Source organism: Protopterus annectens, chromosome 4.part0, assembly GCF_019279795.1.
Source record: "Protopterus annectens isolate FY-2018-M chromosome 4.part0, PAN1.0, whole genome shotgun sequence".
NCBI classification, from domain to species: Eukaryota; Metazoa; Chordata; order Ceratodontiformes; family Protopteridae; genus Protopterus; species Protopterus annectens.
The window spans coordinates 1895253669-1895274111 of NC_056733.1; the positions used below are offsets into that span (position 1 = coordinate 1895253669).

A 20443-nucleotide genomic window follows, 5' to 3' on the forward strand; every position below is an offset into this window, starting at 1 on the left:
CATTTCTAATACAAATGTATTAGTCTTATTCATCTATTCTTAGATAAATATTTCCTTTTTCCTACTGAAATATAAAATATATAATCTTAGGCTTGTACTATAATTGTTAAAACTTATGTACCAAATTATACTGTTATTGTCTTTGTCTTGACCTTTTATGTTGTTGTAATTTGTGGAGCTTTTCTCCCCGGGCCTCCACTGAAAATGGGCATATATCCAGCTGGACTAGCCCGGTCAATAAATGTAAAATAAAATAAAAATAAATAAATAAAGTGAGAAACTCTCCCAGATAGGGATTAATCCTTACGTTACAAGATGAGGAGCCAAATGGCTCACTTACAGAACACACTCTGTCAAAATGAATGACTCCATCTCCACCAATAGAGCCCTCACCAGTGGAGTAACACAGGGTTCTGTACTGGGCCCCATACTCTTTGGCATCTATTTCTCAGAACCCCAGGCCAAAATACATGGCCTTTGGCTTACTAAGATTGCTGATGACTGCAAACTCGGAGCAACTACTGAGTCCCTCACCAATTTCAACATATTACAGGAAAGGCTAACATAAGCAAATGATTAGTGCCAAAGCCATGGTCTAAAACTAAATGCAAAAAAAATGCATTATTATTCCCTTTGGCAAAATGGAATTCCCTACAAATTACAATATTCACAGCACCCCCCCCCCCCAAGCTCCAACCCAGTGGTGCGAGACTTGGAAATGCAGGTTGATAGCAATCTGAACTTTGACCACCAAGTTTCCACAGTGGTAAGGAAAGCCTCCTATGTAGTGCACCTCATAAGCAAAGTCATAGCATCCAGGTCATGGGGTTATATCTCCAATGTACTCGACCCTCATGAGACCACTAATAGAGTATAATGCACCCTTTTGCATGTACCTCACCAGACACCTGCAACAGCTGGATAGACCTCAGAGTTTTCTCATTAAGAAGGTACAGGGACTCTAAACCATGACCTATGTGGACAGGCTGAAGACATAGAAGATATTTTGAGTCAAAGGACTGCCTCTGAAATTCTTTTGCATACTGTAATTGTCCTGGTTGACTTCCAAAAGGTGAACAAAAAATATTATTTTTAGAGATTTAAGTAGCACTATGTTTTACTTCATGCTTCATTTCACAGAGCAGGGCCACTTTACTATAGTAATGTATCCTTTGCACACTTCAGAATCTCATAACAGGTTTTAAAGAAGGTAATCACACTAAGTCATAAAATCCCTACTTTCCAAAAAATCTGTACATCTCAAAAAATATTTCAGCTTACTCTGGGTAACCTTAGGATGACAAGATGATTTTTCGCAAGGACATTTTGTTGCTTCACTGCATATCCTGTCACACTGGGGGCACGTGTTAGTTGAAGTGGTTAGTTTAATTGCACTCTGGGATATTCTATCGCACTGGATACTGCATGTTATTTGCACTTCATTCTTTGAACATGGTTGCAGTGGTTATCTTGCATATTATATATTTTCTGTGTAAATTACTTGCCCGCCACTGTATGCATACACCACGACTGAAAGAATCACTAACCTTCAGTATACATATAATATCTGCTTGTGCATACTTTATGCATTTTTCACTTTACTAAATGTATTTTACAAAAATGTCTTTTTTTCTGATGCATTCCTTGATCCATTTGACACATCTTTCTGTGTGCCTCATTTTGTCTGAAAGGCCTCTTTATTAGTCAGACCACCTACTCATACCCAGTAAAGGAGCATAAAAACAAAATAAATAAATGTATACATTCATACATATCTCAATATGTGCTGTCATCCTGATACAAATCATAGTCGTGGGACAGAAGAAAACTGGAATGATGTACTAATCCCACACTAATACAAGTTACCAAATTGCTCTTTTTGACTTCCTTACAAGGCATCAGCACTGTACCACTTAAGTCCTTGTGTTGTGGCTTTGTAAAAGAAAATGTCAGTGCTGCATAGCTTCATATGAGAGATTAATGATTTCCTTTTATGTGCTGTCAGTGTGTGCGTAGAAGACAGCATGGCTTAAAGGGATTTCTGTTGTACACAGGAGCATTCATTAACAGAGAAAAGAATTATAGCACAAATCTATTATTATTTCAATGCACACTCAGCACTTCATCTTGTGCAAAGTTTGACAATTTTCCCTCAGACTTCCAGAGGGATTTTCCCTAGTTAGAAACCCATTACAAAGCATTTACAGGGTTAGGCTGAGGGCGTCTGTTTTCTGTCAAGTAAAAGGAGGCAGTGACAGGTCTGGCAGAAAATGAGATAGTATGACCTTTGAGCATGGGTCTAAAATTAGCTCTTCAGCTCATAAATCCATTGGAATTTAGATTTTACTGCACAGGAGGGGGGAGGACAATTGACGGAGCATTCATAAACTGATCATGTTAAAATATAAACCAGCTTCAGATGAACTATAATCACATTCTAAACTCAACAACAATCTGGTTTCCTTGCTGAGTAACAGCATGAAAATATACTGGCTTTCTACCAAATTACCAGAATGTCTCATTAGATCTCCTCTGGTGTTGGGGCCAATTATCTTACTGGACAATTAAACTGAAACTAAAATGCCTTTTATAAACATTTAGGGAAAGTTAAAGGAAAATAAAAGTTGGCAAAATGGGGGCAAAAAATAAATGCAAAGGATCTACTGTGGTGAAAGTTTTGCAGGAATCTGCCATCCGAATTGAATGTTGTTTTAGTTCTGTATGAGGCACGTACTTTACAATCTGTTAAGCAACTTGATGCAAGTTAAAGGGTGTGCACTTTGAAGTGTGGATGTTAGATTCATGTACACACACACACACAAACGCACATGCATACACACACACACACACACACACACACACACACACACACACACACACACACACACACACACACTCCCAACGTTATGCTTCTTCTTATATTGCTGTTTATGCCTATTGTCTTCTATCTGGTGCTCATAACATTTTCTTTTAAAGCAGGGAATAAAGGATCTGGCAACAAGAAGGCTGATGGAGTTAAGGTAAGAACAGACTTTATGCTTTTAATTGTTATTAGAGCTCATCCTTGAATGTGTCCTCTTTGTGTACCATTTATCAAACTACTGAGAAAAGCATGTTTATAAGGGATAGCTTTACATGAAGGGTGAATATTAAATTACCACCTTTATTATGAATCTTGCAGATTTTGTTTCTCTTATTCTTGTTTTCAGAATACATGTTAAATTGACTTTAAAATGCATTTGAATTAAAAATGTGTGTGTCGAATGAAACAATGTGCACTGTTTATGTTTCTGACTTTGTCTTGCTGTTAGTCGTTTAACTATTTTCACACTCATAGTGCTTGTGTCTTTATCACTGTGTTTAACAGTAATTGTGTTGGAGGAAGGGGCAGTTTCATGTTAGCAGTGTGTAAAAATGCAAACTGTTGCCATATTCACTTATTAAAAAATGTTAATTACACTTCTACAACGTGTCTATACAACTAAGATGAGGAAATCGTTTCCACTCCCTTACAAAACTGGGCGCAGTTTAGTTTCCCTTTAAGAAATTCAGTTGGGGTAGAAGACTCAGGCTCTCTGCCATTGTCTACATTTCATATTTGCAAAACTGAGCATTTGGCAGAGAACACATATTTATCTCTTTCATTGTTTTGCATCTCTGTCATTTCTTGGCAGGACATCATATTGCTTTATAGTTTTTCTTTATTGTCATAACTACATAATTTTTTAACAAATTAGGTTGCCTCTTTTTGAAAAGAAACTATTTTGATTCTCTGTCATCTGTTTGCATTTCAGTGCTATGATTATCTGTTGATAAAGCAGGCCTAGCCATAAAATCATTGCAAGATTTGCAAACCAGGAAGTAAAATTTTGTCTCAGCTTATCATATTTTACATTTATTGTACTTTATTCAGAAATCTTCACCTGATGTTTTCAATATGCAAAACAGATTGATCTTTACTGCAAAGCCCTAATACTAATAAAATGGATTGCTTTTTAGCTTTATGGCACACTTTTTTTTCTACACAGTAATATCAGCATAATACCATCAGTTGTCACATAATAAAAATGTTTTTCTGCCTGTCAGAATAAATGCTCGGTCTGAGTCTCCTATGTTCAATCTAGAAAGCTCTCAGAGTCTAATAATGTTCTGTCTTATGGTTTAAAGTTCTGTGAATGTTTATTTCTTCCTTTGGTCTTTCTGTGATTGTTAAGCTAAGGTGACCTGTTATAGTCCTCTTTTTATTTATTATTTTTTTTGTCAGTCACAACAAATATTTCCTACTGTACCATGCTCTGTGCTACAGTTTTGACAGAGCATCTGAGTATAAAAATTCTTTATATTAAAATATGATTTGTTTCAGGTTAGTTCTGAGGCTGGATTTAAAATATGCTGCTCTTAGCAGCAAGGACTAATAGCAGCTAAATCCAAAATAGCATGGCAGAACACAGTTCACAGAACTGGGGTCATTGAGCATAAGGGACATTGTACTCTGGGTATGTAGTTTACAGTCAAAAGCATCCTCCTCCCCCTGTGGAAAGAGTCATGATCACACATCAAACAGGCTTTTGCTCTTCCGATATGTGGCTCTAATAATATTAACATTTAGTTGCACTTCCTTGCAGTATTTACATAATGTCTTATCTACCCAGTCATCCATAAAGAACGTCTCTAAGCTAGTCCCTTGATGTCACTGTGATGTTGGGTTGCTACACAAGCAGCTGCACAAACCCTCCTTACAGATTAATCATCATCACTACCATCAACAACCACATTTTCCAATTTTCTGTATAGGGTCTTTACAGATTAGTACATTTTCCCAAATTGCCTTATTAATTATTCTCAATGGTTCTGTTTGGTGCTGTCTTTCTGAATCAGTAGGAGTTATGCAAGGAAGTATTTTTATTGGATTCTCCAAGCTCATTTGGCAGGCTTCTGACTTCTAACAGTTCATCTCATCAAGTCAACACTTACAGGTTCACAAGATAAACTGAATTGAAAATTAGTCTGCGATTTATTCTAGTCTTTTATTCTCTTCTTTGGTATTTCATTTAATGTATTTCATATTTTTAATTTGTTAACCAGATAAATGCATTGGTTATTATGAATCCTTTTCAAGCATGACTTGAGTCACAAGGACAAGATTAGATGCAGTTCATCTGATATGAATACTAAAGAGTATTCTAAAATGTGCATGTCTGTGGGAGGTAGGAGTAAAAGCAAGCACCCAAATAAAACCTAAGCACACATAGTAAGATCTACAAATGACAGTGCAGGTTACATTTACAGAGTTCAGAGATTGAATATGTAAACAACATTAAAATAACTTTCCTGTTTCCCGTTTCTGTGTGGATGAGCACCCTTTACCCCAATGCAGGTTTTACTCACCAACCTGCTTTACTAGTCATTCTTATGCCCAGGTTCCCACAACTTAGAAGTAAAAATGAAAATATATTTTTGATACCACTTACAGTGGGGTTTCATCCTCAACACCCCACCATGTAAGGGACTATAGGCCCTTATTCATTAATCTTATCACTAAGTCACAAAAACTTTGAAGTAAGAATTCATAACCCCTAATAATTAGTCTTACTGCAGAGTCACCATAATGGTGGATTAAGAACATGTGATCCCTTTGTAATTATTCTTACTACTGATTCACTACAACTTAGGACTAAGAACATGCCACTTGTTATCAATTACTCATACCACAGAGTCACCATAACTTGGGAGTAAGAACATGCAGCCCCTTACTGTTTATTATTACTTCTGAGACACCATGACTTGGGAGTAAGAACATGCAGCTCCTTACTATTTACTATTACTTCTGAGACATATACCTTGGGAGTAAGAACATGCAGCCCCTTACTATTTACTATTACTTCTGAGACACCATGACTTGGGAGTAAGAACATGCAGCCCCTTACTATTTACTATTACTTCTGAGACATATACCTTGGGAGTAAGAACATGCAGCCTCTTACTATCACTTCTGAGACACCACAACTTGGGAGTCAGAACATGCAGCTCCTTACCGAGTACTTTTACCAGTCACAGTGACTTAAGTGTAAGCACATGTGATCTCTTTCTAATTACTAATTACCCAAGAGTCAACATAACTTGGGAGTAAGAGTATGTGGCCCCTTACTAATTAATCCTGTCCCTAAATCACCACAACCTGTAAATAAAAATAATCACCTATCATTTTGCATAATAGTTACATAATTCTGAAATTTGAAATTCTGGAATTCATAAAGCAGTATATTTCCTGTCCAAAAAGTAAAGTAGCAGCAAGAATTTGAAGCTAATTGAAGAGGTGGCTCAACACATCCCTTGTAACAGCATACATTTTTTTTTGGCATACACACACGCGCGCACACACACACACACACACACACACACACACACACACACACACACATGTAAAGGTGGCATGAGACTTAGATGCCCTTTCTGAACACTGCATAAATATATCATTTACCACTGTAATGATGAAATTATTTTTACTTGTGAAGAAATAATATGACATTCTATTATTACTAAAAATTACTAAGTAAGACATTATACAGCTAGCTTTGGGAACCATCTTCATACTGAAGAGAAAAATCATGAAGAAGCACCATGTTACTTGTTTTGATATCTGCAATTACTGGTTTATTTTAATTTCCAGTAATATTATTTGCAGATGGACAGGTATCGTTCATTCATGATATTGTGTCCCTATATATCCTCCTAGCCATGACATCCACAAACAGGTAATAAATCTGGTGGGACCATCTCCGAAGTAAAGTTTAAATAAATGCCCAACAGTGGTATTAGTGGTAAGGGGGTAAATATTTGCATTTTGTATAAACAAGGCAAATTTTCTTCATTTATATGTCCTCACTTACTTTCAGTTCCATGAACAGTACAAAATATTGCTATTATAGTAACAAGCAAATGCCACTGTAGCTGTCTGGTCTGTTGTTGTAGCTCTTGTTGGTGTCCATTCCTTCTCTGCACAGTCTCAGAATTTTCTTAACACCTAGCCACAGGTTCACATAGTTTGCATGGAGACATGGAAGTGATTGTCTACTACTGAGGAGTACAGATCACTACTGATGGGAGCGAGAGTTCCAAGGGTGCGGTACAGAGATGGGCTTAAAAAAGATTCGGTCTAACTTTTATTCACCAGCAGAAATGACTGTTTTATGATACATTTCATTAATATGTATAAAACATTTCATTAATACGTTATCTTGTCTTCTATTAAGATTTATTATGCAGCAACTTTATTATATAGGCAATAAGCTCTCTGAAGGGAATACGTGCAAGTGTCAATAGTACAAAATGGTAATGTTGAAAACCAGTTTCCGCAAACCATGAATTTGCATTTCTCTCTACTGTTCCGTGACCATGGAGTTTTTAAATTTGAGTTGGGGAGATTGGGTATTTTTTCCTTTATGGTAAAAGAAAATGTGGCTTCCAGTACACTAAAATTAGTTTTCATCATAACCACTTTACACCATTGGCAGTCAAAGTAATGGGATGCATAGTCATCGTAAACCATTGTATATGTTATGTGTAGAATTTACAAATCATTTATCTTCTGAACTGAAATAAATTAATAACAGTACAAACTGTAAATCAATTTAATTTCTATACCTACAACTGTTAGAAACATATTCACATTTTTCAATATTCAGACCTAAAGTACAGTTTAAGTATTAACAGATGGACTTCACACACATTTCTGTTGTTACAGAAATTGTTCCACACATTGCATATGTTTATATTGATCACTGCTGCAGTAGCATAGCTATATGAGTTATTTCCAGCCAAGGATATAACAGCCGACCAAGTTTCAAAACTTTAGGGCACCTGCTACCACCCATCCAAACTGTTAGTCAGTTTAAACTGAGCTGACTAAAAGACAAGTTTGAGACTGATGAAGCCCTTCCAAACTTTACTGCCACCAAATAGTACACTCCTCTGAGGCTTCTACGGATTGACATTTGGCTTGTGATTTCCTTTTCAGGGCAGGTACATTTCCCTTGGGAAAACATCTTCCATTTTCTTAATGTTTCTAATGTTTTATTACTTTCTTCTTCAGGAAAGTAATTTTAAAGCTAGGAGTGTTGTGTTTTAACAGAATGTCTGAAGACCATACATTTATACAGAGCATTCATTTGTTCTGTTAGTTTAAAAATAAAGTATATGAAACCATTTTTAGTGGTGAAATTGTGTTTATTTTTTCTTTTGTGGCCTTGGCATAGTGTTTTAGTGTGCCTTTTACTGGGTCTATATCACATGAGTGAATGCTTAAGTGAGCGAATCACTATTTGTCAAACTGTATTAAGCGAAAGCTCAGTTAAGAGTATGCTTGGTTAAGTGAAAAGTTTCCTGGGGGAAAAAAACAGCTGCCTGTCTACTGATCAGAACAAACAAATCTAAATTTAAAACTCTGCAAAGTGTGGGGGGGGGGGCTTCACTCCCACACCCCCCTAACTAACTATACCAATTCCAAGATCACACTACAGTGGGAAAAAGGGCAAATACCTGATGATGACCAACCATGTCCTTTCCCTGGGAAAAAAATTCACTAAACTGAGCATTTGCTCAGTTGCGCTTAATACAGTTCGACAAATAGCAATCCATTCAATTAAGTGTTTGCTGAATTGATATAGAACCCTTTTTACTGTATTTTTCAGTCAAAATAGTAACTTCTATAGGCTGATACTATTTCTCTTCTCTTGGAAAGAAGCACTATTTTCACCTTGAGCATGGAACAGACTACTGGCCGTATGGTCGGTCCTTCATCCAGCCACTAAAATAAAAAGTTAAGCAAACAACCTTTACCACCACAGCAGGCTAGCAATTTGCCTCAGTCATAGGTGGGTGACTTTTGCTGTTGCCATTTGTTGTACGTCAGGCCACTCATCTTTTACCCAGGTCTCTATGGTGTAGGACCTATAGTCACTATAGACTGTTCCACCCTCTGCAGCAGCTGAAGTCCTCTCAGAGAGAGACACTCTTGTCAGTCTTGGGAAAGAGAACAGGAAGGTTTCCCCTGTTGTGTCAGAATGCTGTGTCCATCCCTGGGGAAGCAACTGCTGCCCTTAGTAACATGGTTGTCACCATTTATCCTGTCAAAAAGAAACAGAAAACCAAGCATGTATCAACTCCTCCTCAAATTTCTTTGCTGGGGGTAGTTTACTGGGTCTTACTCTGGGTTTAATTCAGACTATTGGTCCTTCATGTAAAGTACAAGAAAGAGGGATTCCTCTTTTCTTGAATGGATTGAAGATTCCATTTCTGAACAGGAAGATGCAAGGACTGATACAGAGATTTTTTCCTCAGTTGCTAGAATGTTCCAGTCTTTTCACTGAAAGAACATCAAGCTTTCTCAGTTCATCAGAAAGTACTATGAGTTATTATAGAAGGATTATCCAGAACACACACCCATTCCTTTTGTTCTGTCTGCTTTCGAGGTTGCGTTGCTGCCTGCATTTTTCCTGATAGTCGGCCAGCTGCCCCTAAAAAGGCAGATAGGATGTATAAAGTTACTTAGTCTTTTAAATGTTCATACACAATTCCTTATCCCACTGCTGCTAAGCACATTGTTAATTACAATCCTATTATTTATGATTAGGATGGGAAAGCTATTGCTAAGTATATGAAAAAAGTTTATACTACTGCAATTTTGATTTTCAGGCTTTTGAATTGTCAGACTCATAGGTTCATAGGTTCATAGGTAGGTACTAGGCCATTGGCCCTAGGGCCTATATAAGCCTAGCCAAAAAGGCACCCTGGCTTTCACCACCCAAGAAAATTATTTTCTCGTGCCCCTGTCAAGCAGAGCCACAGAAGTGATCCCTGGGGTGAATTTCCTATTTCCCATCCAATCATCAAGATTTTTCTTGAAGAGTGCTAATGAGGAGCTCTGTTTGACATAGATAGGTAGTCTGTTCCAGAGTATGGGAAGTCTCTGGGATATGAATTTATCCCTCCAGCATGTTCTGTTTATTGTGGTGACAAGGTATAGGTCCCTAGAGGGTGTAGCTCAGAGGGATTGGGATTTATTTAAATGGAGCATGTCCAAGAGCTCTGAGTTTGACATAGCTTTGTATGTTAAGCAGAGATCGCCTCTGAGTAGGCGATATGCGACGGAGTAAAGCTGGAGTTTTTTGAGACGGTCTGCATAGGGCATCTGTTTGAGGCCAGCAATCCTCTTTGTGAGGTATTTCTGCAGCCTTTCCAGTTGTTGTAGATGTCTTGTGAGGTACATACCAAAAGTGGGGCTGTACTCTATAATGGGTCTGAGTGATGGGTCTAATGAGTGATGTTAAAGTTTGTTCTGATAAAGTGTGAAAATATGAGGAATGTCTTACAGTTTCTTCTTGTGAGGAAAAATCTTCTTTGAATATTCTTCTATTGCACAGGTCACTACTCATTGTTTGCAGTGTGTGTATATGACTCAGTTGATATTTCTTCTAGGGTTATGGCCACTGGTACTGTTTTGAGGAGGTCTGCATGGCTGCATTCTCAGAACTTCCCAGATGACGTCAAAAATGAGATTTTACATTCTCACTGGAATAGAGATTTAGTGTTTGGCCCCTGTACTGCAGAGGTGATCAAAAAGTGGGATGAAAGGGGCAAGCTGATATAGGAAATCTCTTTAAGATTTTTCAGGCGTCCTTTTCCAAATTGTTCCTGGGATTTTCTATCTCTTCATCCAGTTTTGGCAAAAAACGAAATAAACAATCTCAATAGAATTCAGATAAACAGACATTTAAGAAGAAATGGCAAGGGGGTTCCAAAAATGTTCACTTATGGTGGTGAAGTAAATTTTAGTTGACTAAGTATGTCTTTATTTAATTAATAATTTAATGTTCCAACTTAATGCTCTATATTAGTAAAGCTCATTTATCATTTCTTTGGGGTCCCCTAGCTCTTGTCTGTAAAACATTAACTAAAACTGGACAACATTTATTATGCCTCTTTTTTCCTGAATTTCTGAATATAATCTCTAATGTTTATGAAAACAAAATTAGTATTATTACAGTGATATCTAAACAGATGTGGACTATGACTTTTGGCCAAAATTATCTTTACTATTAGTGAAATATAAGGATACTGGTGTGTGATAATATGAGTTTTCCATTCAGAATTACATTACAATAAGAACTTAGTGTATGGAATTATAATATTTTACTTGAGGGATTTTACACACCCTTGTATGTGTTTTAAGTAGTTTGATTACATAAGTTCATAGGTATTTACTAGGCTAATGACCACAAGGGCCTTTTTAATCCTAGCCATGTATCCCAAATCTCTGACAAGTTCTGATACCCTTGATAAGTGTAAGCAGCGGCTTGAGAGATGGAGCATTTACAAGCAGGGGTGTGGGAAATGAACCATTTACAGGTTGCCTGTGTCCATTAGAGACATAGGTGCCAATCCAGGATTGAACTTCCTGTTCCCCATCCAGTTGGCCAAGTTTCACTTGAATTGGGTTAGGGAGGAACTATGCTTCACATGAATGGGGAGCTTTTTCCAGAGATGGGGTAGTCTCTGGGATACATACCTGTCTCCCCAGCAGGGCCTATTTATATTACAGGCAAGGTTTAAGTCTTTAGAATGGGTAATTCTGGTGCTGTTTGTTTTCTGGATATGCAGGAGGTCCATTTGACAATGCCCTGTATGCCAGGTATAGATCTCCCCTCAAAAGTCTGTAGGGGACAGAATACAGGGATAGGGACTTGAGGTGGTCTGCATATGACATTTTACTTATGTCCTGTATTCTTTTAGTGAGGAACCTCTGTGGATGTTCCAATTCTTGAATATGCCTGGTTAGGTACATACCAAAGGAGGCACTGTACTCAATGATAGGTCGGACAAATGCTAAATGAAGTGGAATAATATTCCATGGACTTAGATGCCATACCATTGTTTATAAGTTGTGCAATATAGAATGATTTCCTCACTACTGTAGACATGTGATGGTCAAAAGCTAGATTACTGTCTATGTATGTCTCCAAGTCCCTGACTACTGGGTCAGCTCTAAGTGGTGTGTTGTCAATATGATAGTTACCAGGGGTCAACGACTTCCTGAAGGCTACTATTTTGCATTTCTTGGTATTTAGTTTTAGTCAATGGCTCTGACACCAGTTGTTTGTCTGTGTCAACCCTTCCTGGAGAACATTTGTATCAGTATGGGATTCAATGACAGCTACTAATTTGCAATGATCTTCAAATTTACTCAGCCGGAGACCATTGACATTGGCCTTGACTTCATAGAAGTAAATGCTAAAAAGGAGTAGTCCAAATACCGATCCCTGAGGTTCTCCACTTGTGACTGGCCTTTTTATAGTGGTGACTCCCCAGTTCTAACTTCTTAGATCCTGTCTGTGAGCTAGTTGGCTATCCATCGGGTAACATATGGGTTTCTACGTAACCGCTTGAGTTTGTCAATGCCTGAGTGGGGTATTGTGTCAATTGCCTTGGCCAAATCAAAGGAGGCAGTGTGGACCATTTTGCCCTCATCCATTGCTTTGGTGACCTTCTCAAAGAAGTCCACCAGGTTGAGTAGGCATGACTTTGCCCTTGATGAAACCAAACTGGGTTGGGTCCAGTGACTGGAGGGTTACTATATCACTATTGATAACTTACATGATAATTCTTTCCATGCCTTTACATATAAGACTAGTGAGACTTATGGGTCTGTAGTTTCCAGGTTCTGTAGATAGCCCACCTTTGTGCAGAGTTGCATAGGATTTATGTATTTTAAACGTTCCTATTATGATTTCCAACAGCAGTGATTAGTATTATTTTGACTGTTGTTTGCATTCAAATGTCATTCGATTATGTAATTAAAGGATTACTATGTTGAAATATCAGTTATTTATATTGATTGAGTTTGCTGAAAGTATCAACATTTAAAAAAAATCAAATTTGAGTTTGGATTTCTGCAATTTTAGTTGCTTCTTCTTTTTTTTTTTCTTTGCTCTTTTTAGTATCTGTGCAAATTTGCTATTGCAATGAAAACACAACCAACCTTATCTGTCATTTTTTGTTCCTCTGTCCTATTATTGTGTCCACCTTCACCTCATCCCACAAAATGCATCGTACTTCTTAAATTCCAGGCACATTTTGATCAATAATTGAGAATGCAGTAACTTTAAATTTATTTTGACCAATAATTGAGAATGCAGTAACTTTAAACTTATTTTGACCAGTAATTGAGAATGCAGTAACTTTAAACGTATTTTGACCAAACTGTTCCTCCATGAAGAATGACTGTTATCCTCACATGTATTTTCAATTTAACAAAAATGAAGTATGACCAGATAGTGTCCTTTCCCTAAATTTATATTCATTTAAACAAATGAACTTAGATTTTTAGAAATAACATTAGATTAAGTATACTTCTTTGTTTTTTTAGATCCATAGACGATGTAAACTGCATGATTATCTCATGATTGACTGCATTTGAGTAGATTTATAAGTTAGCATCAAGGTTACAATGTAGTGGCAATTGTGAACCTGACCACAGTTATCCTACTATAGGTTTCAGATATAACCATGTGACACAGAAATCAGTTATAGACATACATTATTAAAAGGACTGATGGGGTTAGAATCCTGAGTCACATAGGCTGGAATAGTTACTACTACTCTCAGTTGTGTATCATTTTTTGTGAGGCAAGTTATTCTTTGTAGTCTTCACCATGAAATATCTCATCTATTTGACAATGTATGATTTAAAAACAAAACAAAACAAATGGGAATAGTAACATACTTATGCACACAATTAACCTTAAAAGCTCAATTATACAACAGTAGCAGATGTGTCAGCCTCTTTACTCACTATGGAATAAACTCCCCTTAAGACACTGTCAGTCCCTGTTCATCTTTATAAAAATTATTTTGTCAGCAGCAAAGAGACAAGGATGTTATATTTAAAAAATAGCCAAATCAGTGAGGTGTAGATGGGCATGGTGGCATTTCCATGGCAGCAAGAAATCCTGCTGACTAGTATAAGAGACACACTAAGGACTGCTTTATTACCCTAGCGACTTTGTGATCAAAGGAGTTTCACTCCTATCTATTACATTACATTTATGTAATGGCAGAAGGAGATGACAAGCCTACCTAGTTTAAACTTCTTAACATTTTTCATTTCCCCACTTCTAACTACTTGCTTACCCTTTTCCCTTGTCCCATACTGTCTTGAATGCCTCTGTGGATTCCCTATTCACCACCCATTCCAGTAATCTACGCCAGATGTACACACTGCACTCTATGGAAAGGTTATTTCGAAGATCCACTGAGTAGCTAATCCCTACAATCTGCTGGCTCTGTCCCCTCCTTCCTGTTCACACTAATAGCTTCACATTTCCCTAACATGACTTTGCACACTATTACATGTAACCCATCCCTTCTGCTATCATGCAAAAAGAGCGGCAGCTCTTACATTTGGTCAGATTCCTCCCCTCCATCCCATTGATCTTTTTTTGGTGGATTTCCCCTGGATTACATCCTGCAGCCCAATGTTCCTTAAATGGACTGCAGACCTGCATGCAGTACTCATAGTGTGGTATGACTAAGTCTCTGTAAAACAGAATCATTATAACTGTAAATGTATATCGGTCCTTAATCATAGTGACTCACTTAAGTGGATCTTCCCACTTCTACCTGATATAATACATAGCAGGAGCTATTTTGTTTCCAAAACTCATTTTACATTTGCCCATAATGGCATTGGGCTATTTTCTTATTAACCCAGAGGGTGGTTATATCTGACTTAAAGATGTAATATTAAAGTATCAAAGATGGGAAAGATAACTACACCAGCCTTGCTGTCATCATCCAACTTGATGATCCAGAGATTGTTGATGTCAATGCAGGCAGCTAAGAAGGTACAAAATAAGAGGACTGAGTATACAGACATTATTCTTGGTGAAGACAAGATAGTACTCAAGACTAATGTCTTTCCTGACTGTAACACATGCATAATAAGTTCCATCATGTCATTCAGCATGTCATTGTGGTGGACTATATCAGATCATTTATTCCTACATGGACCACCAGAGTAGGTTGTAGTCATATCTGTCTGACTTAAGGTTCCTTATGGCCTTTGTAACATTGCAGATCCTGGCACAAAATAAGCAGCTTATAGTCAGGGTGTGGAGTCTGTATGCCTAATACTAGAGTCACCTATAATTAAACAGTATATTACAAATACTGTTAGTTTTGCCTTTAGTCCTTCTGACTGTTATGTTTGGGACTTCTTTTAGATTATGATATTGTCATTACAAAAGATGAAAAAGCTTGCTTGAATCAGACATATTCCACCAAAGGATTAGTTCCTTCATTGCCTTTTTTGTATAAGCAACGATCACCCTGTATGTATGACCATTATGTGATATTTAAAAACAAAACGTTCTCTGTAGAACCAGAAACCACTTGGCCCTTAAAGAACATCAAAGGCTTCTGGCTTTGAGCCAAGGGACATCCGCTTCATCTTCTTTAAGAAACAGCTCTAAAAAGCATATGTCCAAACATACAGAAAAATAATAAACCTAAGTAATTACTGACCAAGGATTCCACAGGCAAGGTGTAAGCTGTCTTGGTGGCACTGAAAGTCTCAGAAGGTCCTATGGGCACTGAAGCTGGTGAGGCAAGCTTTGTCATCGATCTCCAGCTCATATGTTTTGCTGTGTTGCTTATGTTACTTCCCAGACTGTTGTTGCCTCTTTGGAAGCTGGTAGTGGTGTGGTGGCTTTTATTTTGTCCCAGGCCTTTGCAGATATTTTTGCAGCAACACAGCTAAATACCAAGTCACCAGACCACTACAGATAGCCAGATCAATATGCAAGTCATGAAACAGCACCCTTCATCATTGGACTTTGCAATATTCTATATTAAGTCTTTATGGCTCCTGGCTAGGATGTTATTTTAGCACTAAGCAGAAAAACCAGGCAAAATGAAATTCTCATATTGCTCTCTTAGGTATAGTCATCCCTTTCTAGGATGGCCACAATTCAGATGCCAGGTCATGCCATATTTAATTATAGATATTTAACAAATGAGTTTACTGTCGATTGTCAGAGTGCCCATGCTTTGATACTACCCTCCCTGTGGAACCTTTTACGTTAAGTACCAAGCCTTCTGCCAAAAAAGATGGAAGCCCTCAGTGGATTAGTTGCACATCTCAGAAAAGGCTAACAGGAGCAACAAGATTTGGTGTACTCTGTCTAGTTTTAATCACCCATTGGTTATAAAATAGATGAACATGAATCACTGTCCTTGGGCTTCTCCCTAATGGTTTCTCCTTATTGAAGGCTGAATTTAATAACAAGGCATTTCAAATGAGGACCCAAATATTTGCTGATGCATAAGAGGTGTGTGTGGAAATGCTGAGAACTTACCAGGCTAAACCTATTATAGTCCATCCATTTTTTAGACAGTTAATGATGCTATCAAGAAGACCTCTCTAGGGCCAGATTGTCAACAACTGACTTCCAGAATGCCATACGTCCTCCCAAATGATAAAAAGATAAGGTGTTAAATATTACGCTGAAAATTACATGACCCCTTCATCCTAGGCATAAAAGCTATTAACTACCAGACTGTAGTGCTTCAGTACTAAAGTAATATCCCTAAATTAAATGGAGGATATGACCAAGTGTATACCAGGCACTGCTTTGAAACTGAGACTGGTGAAACTGTATGATATGTACAGGTAAACCTCCACTAATGCTATGCTACCATAGGTACCCTGGGCACAGTTATCAGGAGGAATACAAGACCAATAATTGAGTCCCTGTCAGAGGATATGAAAGATCAGGTCACAAAAGCACCCTTAGACAAATATCCACCTAGGTCCCATCTGAAGAAGTTTTCAAGAAATTAAGAAACAATAGAAATGGTGAAACAACTATTTCATTCTTTAGTCTTCAAGTATGGAAGAAACTTTTCTACTGTGCAATGGGGTATTTATGGAAAACAGTTCAGAGCAGTTCAAACAGGAAAAAGCTTTGAAAAAGCCAGGGTTGAGAAGGCAGGGGCCATGGCAACTGTAAAGCATTATTAGGGAAAATGACTTCTTCACAGTCAAGACATAACCTAATTGTTAGTATGTAAACTTATACCCATCCCTTCCCTGCATTCTTCCTATCTCACCCATATTATAGGAGGGAGACTAATTTTGTTTAACTCCCAATGAACTGAACTGGTTGCACAGCTGTTGGCATGTAGCAATTAACAAAGTGTTTTCTCCTGTGCTATGTTTTATTTGTTTTCACATGGACACATTCACCATCCATTTGTGACATGGCTTTGTTGGTTCATCTTTCCTTGGGGGAGAGTGTGGAGTTGAATTCCTAGTAAAGACTGGAGATCCAATAGGAGCATGGCCTTCAAGAAGGGGAGGGGCAGGGCTGTTCTGAGGAGCATTATTTGTGGAGGTGAGTGATATGCCTTCACTGATGTGTACTGCACACCACACTGTCGACAATTAGGCATTCGCTGAGGGGTTATGGCCATATGAAACACTCTGAACAACCCTTGATGGCTGCTTATGTGATGATAGCTCTCATTTGGCTGTCACCCTTGTGTATGGGGAAACAATGGCTTTGTTGGATGACAGGGGATCTAATGGTCTTCAGGCAGTGGTTGCAAAAGAAAAGTCTAGCATTATCTAGTTAGCCTCTTTTCTTCCCCTAAACTCTTGCCTCTGTCATTTCTGTCTTTGTTGTTCAACTTCCTTATCACTTTCTACGTGACCCCATTTATCTCATCCATGTAACCCATGCACAAGATACTTTACCCAGTGTTTACCTTCCTTCGTTTTATCCTTTCTGGTCTCCTTATTTCTCCATCATCTGTTCATTTTCTTTTTATTCCAGAGAGCTGCTAGCACTAATTCTGTTCTTTCTTTCCACGCTGACTTATTATCTCCAATGTTCTGACCCAAACAAACATAGCATCTGACTGTTTGCCACCTTTTTACTGTGTACTTTTGCCTAGATCCTTCACACTCCTGCCTATTCATTTTGCAGTATTCTACCTGACACAACATATGTAAGTTAACCACCTCTGCTCTCCACCCCCATCTCCAGCATACAGCTGCATTCTACTGCCCTTCCACCCTTAACCTTTTAGGTGTTTTATATCAACAGTGTAGTAATCAAATGTGTAGCTCTCTTACTGGACCTGCTACTTTAGCCACAACTTTATCTTCCATACTTCTCACCTCACTTCATCTCTGAGCCCTTGTTCATGTTCTATAGGCCATCTTTCCCTAAGCAGTTTCATTCTTTCAGATTATTTATTCTAAATATTAATAATAAACCAACATTTTTCTTTTTTTGCTCATCCATTCATCCTTTTTGATGGATTCATTACCTTTCAGTTTCTTCTCCAACCTCACTGTATCTTAACACTGCTCTTTGAACTATTAGCCAGCCTCCTTCATCCAGTGTACCCCATTGTTGCACTTGTATGCAGGTTTTAAAAGTCTTAGTATGATCCAGAATATTTAGGTCCTGTTTGTATTTTAAACTTTTGCCCTCTATTTCTCCAATTAACCTCCAAAACGTTCACCGTTATTCCTTCAGAATGTTCACAGTTTTGCATGTTCAGTCTAACAAATTGCAACCATAGATGAACAGGTTGATAGACATTAATATATATAGATATGTACAAATATATATATATATATATATATATATATATATATATATATATATATATATATGCATGGAGGTATGTAGCAAGAGAGATAAATATAAGTTCATTAATAATTTAGTCCTTTGTTTGATATCAAAGATTTTCCAGAACAGACTGTTCTTATGTTATATGTATATTTATTTCCGGTCTTCCAATAAGTTATAAATACTGGCTTTAAACTGTATAATGTTTTCTGATATCTGCATGCTTTTGGGAAATTGTTTCCATAGTCTAGGAAAACACCACATGGTAGCCTGCCCTTTTAATGATTTTTAAGCTGAGTGCTAAATTTTGTGTCTGACTCACAGCATCTAAATCTTTCAGACGCAGAGTCTGAAAGAATGCAGACAGTATGCATATTAAACAAGTGGCGCTAAGAACTTAAATACTGCTGTCTCCAAATCTGACCAGTATCATTTAACTTTACCAACTCATTCAGGCTATGCTACCTGCTTTTCAGTTCTCTTCTTCAGTTTAAGAATGGATCAGCATTATTTCCATGTTTGTACCTTTCCCTGCATGCAAAACAAAGAAACTTGAAAAGGATTCTTTGGGGTTCTAGAACAGCTCCTAATTTGTCTCAACCACTGGTGGGTAGCTCTTTTATGGTCACTTGTTTTTCCTCAGACCACCCATCTTTTTTTTTCTGCTGCCATTTTAGTACGACATTCTAAGCCACCAAACGCTGGGGGTAACCATATCCTCTGTGGCTGTAGGGATGCCTTTTGGGGGGGCAAGGGAGAGACAGTGATGTCAGGGAAAGGGACAATTAAAGGGCCATCAATTAGCTGGAATGGGGATACAGAAGTTGAGACCAGAGGAGCTAAGAGATAGCCTTTGTTCACAGAGAGTATGTTGAATGACAAAAAAAAAACTTCTAAACTCCTCTTTCTATTTTCATGGACAGAGCAGATTTATTAGGATTTACTAAGCAATTCATTTCTGCCTTTTCACAGCCTTCTGAATCTTCAGGTAAGAAAAATAAAATATTTTCTCTTATTCTGGCTAGTTTTGTTTGAGTCATGAAAGAAAATATTACAGGAGGGGAGCTGTACCTCAGAAATTCTTGTTGGTTTGTGCATTCTGATTCTAAGGAAAGTATTGTGCCAAATTTCTCTGCTGAAAATCTTTCTTTCAATAGTATTCTATCTAGCATGAAAGAGGGTTTTATGATGGGACTAAAATGAGATTCTTGTGGCACAGCAGATGCATTATGAGTCATCAAAGTTACAGATGCCTAAGGTTGCTCCTATGGCTCCTCTGTTACCTACTTTAGAGGATGTTTTTCTCACTACCTGCAGTTTACCTGATGATCAGCGTCCTGTTCCCAAGAGCTCTGACAGGTTAAACAAGGTGCCCTAGATCCACAAGTTTTCTTACCTCAAAAACAGATCAGCAGTAACCTCTCTTTCTAAATCTGCTATTGCTAAGCAGGTCACTGCTAATAACCCAACTTCTGACAAAGATAGGAAAGCAATGGGTAAGTTAGGGAATCAAATATATTCCTCTAGAACTTTAACTGTCAAAATTTTAAACTGTATACGTTTATATGTTAAAGTTTTTGTTTGTATCTTTTGAGAATATGCAAACTTTAATGCCTAACCTTCCATCTACTGTGGTAAAGAAGTCATTAAGTACTTCTGTGACAGGTGTTTCTCAATTGAGTAAGCATATTTTAAAGTGGACTTGTGATGCTGCCGACTCCTCCTTGAGAACTGCTTCTGTATCC

At 37.7% G+C, this 20443-nt stretch overlaps 1 protein-coding gene across 2 annotated transcripts in view; it reads left to right on the forward strand.

Annotated features, from left to right (window-relative positions):
- Positions 1-20443, forward strand: part of LOC122800065 (calcium/calmodulin-dependent protein kinase type II subunit alpha) — a 1141826-nt gene that overhangs the window by 586307 nt on the left and 535076 nt on the right. For both annotated transcript variants that reach the window (XM_044069562.1, XM_044069563.1), the window contains exon 9: positions 2977-3020. In XM_044069562.1, coding sequence (XP_043925497.1) covers positions 2977-3020 — 44 coding nt within the window. The remainder of the gene's footprint in view (positions 1-2976; positions 3021-20443) is intronic.